This window comes from Achroia grisella, unplaced genomic scaffold (genome assembly GCF_030625045.1).
Source record: "Achroia grisella isolate CSIRO2021 unplaced genomic scaffold, CSIRO_AGI_Agris_v1 utg853, whole genome shotgun sequence".
NCBI lineage: Eukaryota > Metazoa > Arthropoda > Insecta > Lepidoptera > Pyralidae > Achroia > Achroia grisella.
The window spans coordinates 80667-92385 of NW_026713043.1; the positions used below are offsets into that span (position 1 = coordinate 80667).

At 33.3% G+C, this 11719-nt stretch overlaps 1 protein-coding gene across 1 annotated transcript; it reads left to right on the forward strand.

Annotated features, from left to right (window-relative positions):
* Positions 1-3842: 3842 nt before the first annotated feature.
* Positions 3843-7710, forward strand: LOC131852515 (cuticle protein 21-like). Its single transcript, XM_059203187.1, has 4 exons — positions 3843-3904; positions 5063-5260; positions 6180-6410; positions 6984-7710. Exons 1-4 carry the CDS (start codon positions 3893-3895, stop codon positions 7107-7109), a joined length of 567 nt encoding a protein of 188 aa, XP_059059170.1. The 5' UTR covers positions 3843-3892; the 3' UTR covers positions 7110-7710.
* The last annotated feature ends 4009 nt before the right edge of the window (positions 7711-11719 follow it).

The following is an 11719-nucleotide window of genomic DNA, read 5'->3' on the forward strand; positions in this document are numbered from 1 at the left end:
TATTATTTCGTTATTAATAATAATTATATTCGTTAGTTTATATCATCTGCAGTACAGAAAGAATATGAGTTTTAGTGTTGAAAATTTTCTACCACCAATAAAAATTATATTCTCCGACACTTTCACTAGAGGTAAAATAGATCCACTTTATGTAAACTGGTAAGAGTGAATACCACTTTGCAACATACTTGTTTTATGTATCTATTAATTTGTCTTTTTTAATCCTTAACATGTTCTACATATCATGCATTTTTTATGCGTATTTATGTATATGTATACTAAATTTCAATAAATTCTTCCACTCGCGTAAGCAAGATAGGATAACTAAATATCTTAACATCTATGTATATAGGTATCTGACTAACTGCACCCGCGGGTTCACCAGCCGTAAATCTATAGCCTATAATCTAAGTATCTATACAAATTAATAAAATTGGAGTGTTTGTTTGTAATATTGAAATAACCGATTTTTACTACATGCATATGAATATAAATATGGTACATATACCAAAATATCATTTTTTACAATTTTGACTGTCTGTCTGTTTGTCTGATTTTGACGGGACTTTTTTGGCATGTAGCTGATGCAATAAGGAGTAACTTAGGCTACTTTTAGTTTAGAAAAACTCTTTTAATTTATAAAATTAAACGGTCGAAGTCGCGGGAACAGCTAGTAAGATATATATTATATGTGTTATTCTGATGTAACATCTTGTATCTGTTTAATTCAATTCAGAGATACAAGATCATCCATCAAAGAGAGGAATGGACTAATATATTACCTCTCATCTCATAGATTACAGATTTAGCTTACATTTTTAATACCTACGTCTCTATTACCTATACCACAGATAATATAATATTACATACCTATACCATTAAGTTGACATTTTAAAGAGTAAATTAATGTGAACGTGTTAATTATAGGAACGTATTGAATATACATAGGCATACCTGCACTCATAATAATATTTTATTACCAATAAATAATTACATTTTACATCGTAAAACTCATAAATGTGCGAAATATCTGTGCTATCTAAAGCACTAGTTGCTCGAATTATGCTCTAACACAGACGTATGGGCGCGGCCCTGCCGATATTAATTTAAAACCAGCCTGCACATACTAGGTACCTTACCGGAATAACAGCGAACGAATGTGACCTACATTGCGCCAAAATACTGCCCTGTAATAAACCTAAACTAATACCGGTGACATACGGGCAAACTTTATGAAAACTATTTTATATACTACTAGCCTAGTCTACACATGTTATCCTGGCTTAACTATGAATCTTAACTCTACGCATTGTACATTACGCGCAACTTTTAAATTTTTTTCTTTCATAAGAACCTTTTGACAAACACAACAAACAGAATTATTACAAAATTTCTACTAAACTGTTTATTTTGCAGGTAGAGGTGAGATGTAAATAAATGTGGCAATGAAATTAGGTACAGGTATGAAAAAGTAACACCTTAGTCCTTGGAATGGTAACGCTAATGTTAACCACGTTCTTATAAATATATATAAAATATATAACATCCTCTATCACATTGAGAGTCACCAATGTAGCGTACATGGTACACTTTATCAACTACTATTTTATACTATGAAAGATATATCTTTCATAGTATAAAATAAAGTCTCTACGCTTAGATCTTTTAAACTACACAATGTATTTAATTAATATTCAAAGTGATTTCAGTGGAAGGTTTATTAGTATAGAAAAGCTAAGAAATTCAATTATTTAAAATAACCTGTGCGAAGACAGATTACACAGGTAACAGGTACAGGTACCGTTATACATATTTTTTTTATTAGATATAGAATAATAAATTACATCGCAATAAGGCTTTAGGCTCGTGTGTCTGAAATCTACAGTCGGCTCGACATTCTATCGATATATGTATCTATGTACTACTATTAGATACAAAAGCGCAGTTGTCCCCGCTTGTGTGTATTGTTTCTAATACTGCTCGCCTCGCCCATTTCGATTTACACATACAAGTACAAATAATATAAAGTTAACTTTAACAGAATTGAATTGGGATAAAGTTGACATTTCTTAGATTCCGCCCCTTTAACAGCATCTATTTCTATTTTAAGGCGATAACATAGGTTTCTACACAATAATAATAAATATGGCAAATATTACGAACTAATAAACGAATTAATTAAAAATGGTTTGTGGTTGATTTATTTATGCAGGTGTATGCAATTATATCAAATCTCTCTAGAACATCATGCCCTATCTAGAACTGCAGTAAATTATATAGGTACTAGAACGTATATCTAAAGCTGCACTACCAGGCTCCTAGGCAGTGAGTGTCGGCAAGGAACCCCTTTGACTTACACCCGGATCACAAGTCCCGGGAACTGCTCAGAGTTTTCCTCTCTGCCACACGATGGACTCAACTCCCGCAAGGTGAATGTATGGTATTCTAAGAAGTTCGTTTCAGGGCAATTCACACAACGTCATCTAGTCCCAAGATTAGTAAAACTTGTCATAGCCGCTACATAACTGTAATAAATATTTAAATACACCGAAAGCACTGGGACCAACCAATACAAACATATTATATTAACCTCACACAATGTTTGCATGGAGCGCCGAATCGAACCCGCGATCATCGGAATTGAGGAGGTGTAGCATATCTGCAGAACTACAAAATACAATGAGGCCTTATCATAGTCATTGTAACTTTAAACTAATATTTGATTGTTATGAGCCGTCTTCAAGAATATTAGACATCGATGTTCCTTATTTATTCTAGTTCCTTGTAAGCACGAAGTAATTTGTTAAATTGCCATTACATACCTATATCCAAAAGCGATTTCTTCGCTTTTAGAGATAGGATTACCCGTTGTTGTTCATTTCTGATCTTTATCCTACATATCCGATGACTGTACTTCCAAATGACATTATCCTAGGTTTCTTTTTACACAAATGGAAAACAAGTTGACAGACCACTTGATGATAAGTGGTAACCGTCGTTTATATGCATGAACAGTAAAACAGCTTACAAAGCAAGTTGCTTGGTGGTCGAAATAGGCAAGACTGAGGTTTTTTAAACCACGATGTGGTAATCAAGTGGCCCATCTGATGGTAATGGGTTACCGAAGTCCATTGACTCCTGAAATCCGAAGTATCTACGTAGACGCTTGTTTACAAAGTCTACTCTGGTTTAAGATATCGTGAATGACAACATTGCGGTTACGCTGTGATACTAGATAATTTGTGTCAGAGAATATTTGAATGCAACGTGACATCGAGCGAACCTATCGTCAAAGATGGTATCAGTTTTTAATTCATCGCTGGTTTTTTTAATATAATCGTAATATCCTTTGATAATTCACATTCACAGCGCCATCTAGTCCTAAGCGAATAGAGTTTGTAACAGTTAACAGTTAGTGTTATTGGTACTAGACAACCGATACAGATACAAATTCATGAATACAAATGTTCGTGCGAGGACTCGAACCCGCTACTCTCAGAAGTAAGGTGGTGTGCTAAACAGCTGTACCACCGAAACTGTCAAACTGGATGATAGGCTACTTTTTTTCACAAAAATTTAACTAATATTGTGCAAGTAGTAATAAGTTTAGGGTAATAGCTAGTATCTTTAGAAGTTAAAGTTCATATCAACTTTATCTAACCATATTAATTCTAGACCACATTTTGTGATAAGACAAGCCAACCCACAAATGAACCTAGCCTCAAATCTATTAGTTACATATTAAATTCTATTAGTTCATAGGGACATACGAGTTGAATATATTGGTTACGAAATGTGTATCAAGTGTGAGGTGGTGAACATTTATATACCTGCGCCCGCGCAGGATTCGTCACACGTGCTTTTTACAACTCGACGTGCGCACGCGACAGTCATGATCGCTAAGGTACGTTGGTAATTGTCCATTTGAAGGGTAGAACGGTGCATAATTGTGTATAATTAAATTGGTGAAAGGTTTTTAAACTTTTGTATTAATTTGTATATCATTTTCATTTACACTTTGAATGATCTTTATAAAATATAATTAAATTGTTGAACGGTTTTAAAATTTTTGTATTCATTTAAAATACACTTTTAATGATTTTTAAAATATATAACTAATATGTTGACCGATTTTTAAATCTTTGTATTCACTTATATATCAGGTTAATTTTAATTATGCCTTTAAAATACACTTTGAATGATCTTTATAAAATATAATTAAATTGTTGAAGGGTTCTTAAACTTTTGTACTCATTTATATATCATATTCATTTTAATTATGCCTCTAAAATACGATAATAAAATTAGGTGTTACATCATTTTTAATTATCTACTATATAGTATATTACATCATCATCATTTAATATAATAATTCATTTATATTTTTCGTTGATCGACTGGCATAAGAAAGGTATAACGTGTATAATTAATTGTATGTAATTAAATTGGAAAAAGATATTGAAATCTTTAGTATTCGCTAGTGATAACTAAATTTTTAATTAGTAACTACATCCATAGGCACTCCTATGGATGGATTCTATATCATCACATGATGAAACTCATAATTAATATAATAATTTGACTGTATTTTTAATCGACTGGCTTAAGAAGGTTTTAATTTCACTTAACTGTGCGTATTTTGATGATGATTTTTTTATATAATTGTTGGAGTAAATTTTTCGGTATTGCTAAAGTCTCATTTTGCAAGTATTAGGTACTAGACAGATTTTCTTTTTGTGAAAAAATGTGTTATTATTATTATGTCTGTGGCTGTCTATATATTGATTATATACCTATTTATTGTTATCGATTTGTAATTCCTTGTGATAAGGTTTTAGACTTAGATTTGAATCAGTTCTACAAATTTCATATCTTGTATCTACGAGAGTTTGAAATAGTTTACTCCGGTCAACCCCATTCTACAATGTTCTTTTATGATAAGTTTAAATTGACAACTACGAACTATTTGTATAGGAAAAGATGTTCAACAAAAAAAACTAATTCTATCATCATGAGCCGCTCTTAAATTATAATCCTTAATAATAAATGGCGTTGTTTGCAGTTATTTATGTTATGCTGCGCGTGCGCCGCCGCGGTGGCAGCGCCCGTTATCTACGGCGGCGTCGGCATCGCAGCGCCAGCCCTTGCTGCGCCCGCGTACGCCCAAGCCATTGCCGCCCCCGCCTACGCCCCAGCAATTGCCCACACAGTAGCAGCGCCGGCCATCGCAGCCCCCTATGTTAAAGCAGTCGCAGCACCTGTAAGTGTCCTTTAAATTGACGACCTCAGTGGTCTAGCGGTTTAAGGCGGTGTGCCTTACTTTCCGATGGTCGCAAGTCGCAGTCGCATTCCTTATGTATTTATAAAAATAAATGTATCTAAGTATTAATTTCAGTAGTTTAGCACCATTACAAAAGCTTTGTTTAGCTTGGAACTAGATGGCGCTGTATGAATTGTCCAGTGTTATTAATATTACATTTTATTTTTTACCGGGTTGATGTCTTAAGAGACACTGGAATGGACAGAAATTCTAATCTAAAGCGTTCTATTTATTATAAAGTTTAATCGAAAGTTCTCTATTAGATTACCAATATAAGTTATTATTAATGCTAAAGTTATTTCGTTTTCATTCCATTGCTAGTTCGTTCACTAGACAATTCCAATCCAGTAGTATAACGTCACTCTGGAAAAGACCTATTTTTCAATAAAACAGTCTTTACAAAAAGTTATATGTATATTCATATATCGTGTATGTACACACATATCCCAGTCAGAGGTGTTATGAACTGTCTAAGTCGAACGCAACACTTGACAAGATCCTGCAAATGTATATAATATTAGGAAATGTAGGCAACATCTGTTAATATTATAAATGCATAAGTTTGTAAGTATTAATGGGTGTTTGGTAATCTTTCACGCAAAAACTACTGAACGGATTTCTATAAAACTACAATAACGTAGCTTATACATCAGAATAACACATAGGCTGTAATTTAAAAAGATATTATGTAAATTGAGCGAAATATCATGATAAATGTCAAGTAAGCGTGATGTAGACAAAGTTGAGAGGGTGTACCTAATAATATAAATTTACTACTACATAGCTGTAATAATAAATATATCATATTATTTACCTTCGTAAATTTACTATTGTAACTTTGGTCAAATGTTATGAACAGATCGTACGAGCAGAACCTGTGGACCCGAATCCCGCCTACAGCTTTTCCTACGGCGTAGCAGATCCAACGACGGGAGACCAAAAGGATGCTTCTGAGACCCTGCAGAATGGCGTTGTGCAGGGCTCGTACAGCTTAGTCGAACCTGATGGTCACCTCAGAAGGGTCACATACACAGCTGATAAGATCAATGGTTTTAATGCTGTCGTGGAGAGAACCGGAGGCGCTCATGGGGTAAGAAACAGTTACTTTTGAGTTTTTTGATTGCCTTAATTTCTAAAATGTCTTTCACATTGACATTTTGGACATTGGAGATTTTTTGATTATGCTTTAAAGAACATCTTGATCAATGATAGAATATCACAAATAATTTGATTCTGCATGGTCTTAATTTAAGACAAGCAGAACAAATTCGAACTTTGTTTTACATGTCTTAAATGATAATCTGATTGTTAAATATCATAATAGTCTTATTCAGAGCAAGGAAAATTCAAGACTCTCTGTAATTTGTAGCAGAAAGGATGTTACAATTTATATAAAAAACGACTTTGTATAAAGTCTACCTTAGTACCTAATATTGATACCATAATACTACAATTTCCTTGATTGGAAATTAAATGACAATTTATTATTTACTAGCTACCCGCCCAGACTTCGCTTCTATATTATACATATAAACCTTCCTCTTGATTCACTCTATCTATTCCTAGAAACTGCAATAAAATCTGATACTTAGTTTAATAGATATAAGCAAAAGGACAGCGGAAACATGTTCATTTATACTATGTAAATAATTTTAATCAACAGGTGGCAGCACCGGTGGCTGTTGCAGCTCCCATAGCTAAAGTGGTAGCGCCAGCGCCGGTGGCAGTCGCTGCGCCTGTCGCTAGGTATACTCTGCCCGCGGTCGGCGTCGCCCACCCATGGGGTTAACCCTAACAGAAACCCTTATCTAGCTGTATTGATGACCGAGGTCATTTTAGTGGATGAGTATAATTGTACGGCTTGTGAAAGGTGCAGTACTAGGTTACGTATCATATAGGCTATTACATTCAATTATAAATTGCCTCATATTGGAGTAATTCCCTTTATTGTATCACCTAGTACTAAGTAGAAAGATAAAGGAATGAGTTTTAGTATTATTCCCGTTAATCAGCCTATATGAGTCATTTTAGAAAAATGTAACTTTTGGAATAATATCTAAAGCTTTATTTACAATGGCCAAGTATGGAATTAATATTTGTTTTATTAAAAATAAATTAAATGTTGGTTATCGAGAATTCTTTCGTAGTGTTTAGTCTTGAATATTTGTTATGCGCAGAGATTTAGGAGATGTCTGGGGTAGACTTCGATTTGTTTCGAAGGTATAATAACCTCGTTTGTCAATACAGCTTTACTAACGAACTAGCCTGGATCGGATTGAAGAATATCAGCTGTTTATATAATAACTAGTACTGCTTTGACTGTTGCCTACGGACTTGATCTTGACGTATTTACTTATGTACCTATATGTAAATATATTTTTGTAGTTGTTAATAAATAATACAAATAAATGCAATTTTTGCAGTATATTTCTACGTTTTATTTTTTATTATATATAAAGCATATAATAGAATACAATTTAAAGAAAATTTGTATATATCACAGTATCACCGGAATAAAAATCTACTTTGAAAGACTTTGTCCAAGTTCATATAGTAGTGAGTATCTCTGTTTACCTATTTCAGCAGCCAATCAGTTTGCTTTACAAGCTGTGTTTCGGTTTAAGGGTGAGATGTATAATGAAATATAGAGTATGATTGCAGGAGCCTACATCGGCCTGGTATACCTTTTAAGATTAACCCTGTATAAATTATGTAGGTACAACCACTTTCGGCGATGAGGGACTAATTAGCAAATGCTTAAGGATGATATATAAATTAACAAACAGTTTCTCTTTCTTTAATAGTTACATTTCTATATAAACATTATATATTTTTTTTTTCATAGCCAACAGCATTTTTTATTTTTTTCCTAGAGCTCGTTGCCGTGTACTTATTCGATTTTAAGACTGGACTTTTGAACCACTTCAAATCCTTTCATGGATCAGTGATCAACCACCAGTTAAGAACTATTATTCTATAGAATGTACATAGTACAATAGCAACAATTTAAAAGTTGTAATTTCAAATGACTTTAGAAGAATTAAAATAAGAAACATTATTCAGAGTTAAGACACGTGCCTGGGATAGGTATATTCATCTTCGCCTGCTGTCAGAGGGTAGCTCTCGACCAATATTTATTATACATCACATAAAAGAAATAAAATCAAAACTTAGATCATACAACATCTAGATTAAGTATAACAATAGTCACAAAAAGAATCCGAGAATTGTTACATTATATTTTTAAATTTAATTGTATAAGAATGCGTGCTTACTAGCTATTGTAATTAGATTAAACTTCAGTTTCGTCCTACATACATAATTAATATTAACGTAATTTCATAAAAAAAAAGAGTAGAGAAGGGTTTTCGTAAAAGCAATTCTTTTTTTATTATGTGATTTGAAAATATAGAGTAATAATGTTAAAGATTGAATTAGCATAAGATGTATATACTTAAAAAATATAGAATGAATAATAAATTGTATTATTAAGTAGGTAGTACCCATACTTAGGGGATGGATGAATTAGTTCAATGGAAGAAAAAATCTTTAATAAAAAATTGTGTAATCTTGCACATTATTCTTTAGATACGTCGCAATTAGCACTTTTAACAGCCTGTACCTACCTCTGTAACTCTGAATGTGTGAACCTACGAAATTTTCAGTTTTGGACACCAATGTTTCACTATTATTGATATAAAGTTAGAATGCCAATGGTACTGCTCCCAACCGGTTTCAGAGTGTCGATACCAGTCCATCGACGCAGCATAATGTAATTGTATTTAAGATCTATATTTGAAATTAAATATAGTCTTCCAATCTCAATTTTAATACATAACTGGTTAGTGTTTAGAGAGTTTGCTCACCAACAGGGCGACTACACTAACTACTAATTCTAGCAATCATTGAGCGTTAGATAAAATAGATCAATCGGGAAGTGATCGAGCTATACAGCTTGTATGTACTCGTAATAAATTCATGTCCGTTAAAGACTCGGAATATAAGGCCGCGTGATAGCCTTCGTGGTGGTGTCTCGAAGGCTGTCACGCTGTTATAAATACATTGGACCAGAAGATGAGGAGAATGAATGAATGAAGGATAGATACACTATGGTCGAAATAGCAATTCAAAAGAGCCGAATATGCTGAGGATCTTTCCTATTTTTGAGACTTATAAAACTAAGAAAGTGTGTAGTCACTAACCGGCTTCTCAAAGACACTGTCCCAAAAGGTTTCCCAGCACGAGTAAAGTTAACTAAACTAAAAAAATTAAACTAAAAGCAACTAGTATTCCACAAGCAGGTAGGAAACTGAGGATGCGTTATTACATCTATTGTCGTGTGACAATGTTTGACAATGTTCTCATTGGACTTGAAAATACTAAATTATACGTATTTCAAGTTGATACCTTTATTTCTATAGAATAGAATAGAAAATCCTTTATTGAAATAACAATCTTATATTGGAATAAATTTAACTGAAGCACTTTAGAATAGGTATAGGTATTTTATTAAATGGTAGATTATTCAGTCGGAAAGCTGACTCATCACAAGAAGAATGAGCAAGAAAGTTACATATTGCTCTTATAAATAATCACTGTAACTTTACAGTTTCAAGTCGAAATGTCAGCGCTAGTTGGTAGTTTGTATTCACAAACTACCAACTAGCGCTGATTTATATATATGGGTCACCTTTATCTCAATGGGGTTTAATTTTTTCGCTTGGTTGACTGTAAAAGGTAAAAAGGTCACTTTTAACAAATCCCTTTAATGGTATATAATTAATTGTCACCAGTCCACGGCTGTATAAATAACCATGTGTTGGAAACGACATTCCGCTGAAGTGTACATACGGGGAAACAAACTGGTTTCATTTCTATGACCCGTGCTTTTAGATTGGGTAACACGTCCGGAGAACTCTGGGCTTATATGGCGGCGTGTAGGTCTGTATTAGTACGCCTTTAATTATAAAGGTCACACTAAAAACTGTAACCCAGATATAGATAAGCGATTAGGAATCTGATTAATGACGTAAATATATAACTACATATATTTTCAATAAAGATTTTAATTTTATTTCTGTTTTATATGTATCGTTACGACTGTTAACCCAGGTAGTAGTCAGAGTCATTGTCAACTGTGTGATAGTGCGGTAAACGCAATATTTGACATTTTCACATTTCGCTCGGTATATTTCAAATTACACATGGCAGTAGGCGAGCCTACCATTCTCTCTCGTCTCGCGTCTCGCGAATTAAATTTAGTTTTGACGTCTGTGTTTCTTCCTTCGGAAAGTCAGACAATGATATAAATAGACACATAATGTTTTATTTTTTCTTGGTTAGCATACATTATATACGCCATATATGTTTTAAAGCCAAACCAATTTTGATAATAATTTTCTAAACAAAAGGAGACGTGAGTCCTAATAGTTCAAAGGATAATATTCTTAATTAGAAAATGTGTCTATTTGTTTGTCACGTACGACTGAACGGTCTTGTTGTGAAAATAGATTGAATTCGAAGACAAACATGCTATATTTTGTCTTTAAAAAGCAGAAGAGGCCGTGAGTAACGTTTGATATGTATCTTTACATAGTATAAAATCATTTAAACTGCGTAACGGATTTTAATGCAGCATTTTTTTTAGCAATAAATAGAGCAATTCAACTAGAAGGTATGTATGTATAACACTACATGTGTTAGTGCGAAGCTGGGTCTGGTATAGAGACACACTTACATCTAAAGACAGCTATATAAATTTCATTTCAAATTTCATATAATTCAGCTTAGGATAGCGGAAAAATAAACAAAAAATTGGAACATATAGAGACAGTAGACTGAGCATAAATAAATAAAAATGCATCTATGTCCTATATCTATCACTCACTTCTTCATTAAAAAACTGAATAAATGGACGACGATACATACGGCCAACATAAAACCAATTACACTCGGTGATCATTCAATTGTGCAATACTGTACGCACATTTTATAGATAAAAATGAAATATTAAAAATTCCCACCAATCATGTGTAGTTACCTATGTTTTATTGAGCACATATTTAGCAAGTATCTGGTATAGTATTTGATCGATGCCCCGATCGTTGGTCACATATGGCGGCCGGATGGCGATCAATCACTTGACAAATTACCCACACGAATAAATTACACTTGTCACAAAGTTGTAAGCTGTTATAAGAGTAGAGTTCGTCTATGATAGTTTATTTAATAGAATATAATGATAGGGTACAAAAATGCCGAATCCCAGATGACCCTGGACAGACAGTACTAGCGAAGACCGACCAGACTTGCTGACCCCAAATAAATGGATCTAAGGCCGAGCAACAGAAGGATATAATGATATGGTACACATTATTATATTCATTTTTTTTATTAATT

Bases quoted from the DNA above. Each gene is read 5' to 3' on its own strand.
- LOC131852515 (XM_059203187.1), top strand. The intron at 5,261-6,179 runs GTAAGTGTCCTT...TGTTATGAACAG, and splicing joins TTAAAGCAGTCGCAGCACCT to ATCGTACGAGCAGAACCTGT. The intron at 6,411-6,983 runs GTAAGAAACAGT...TTTAATCAACAG, and splicing joins GAACCGGAGGCGCTCATGGG to GTGGCAGCACCGGTGGCTGT.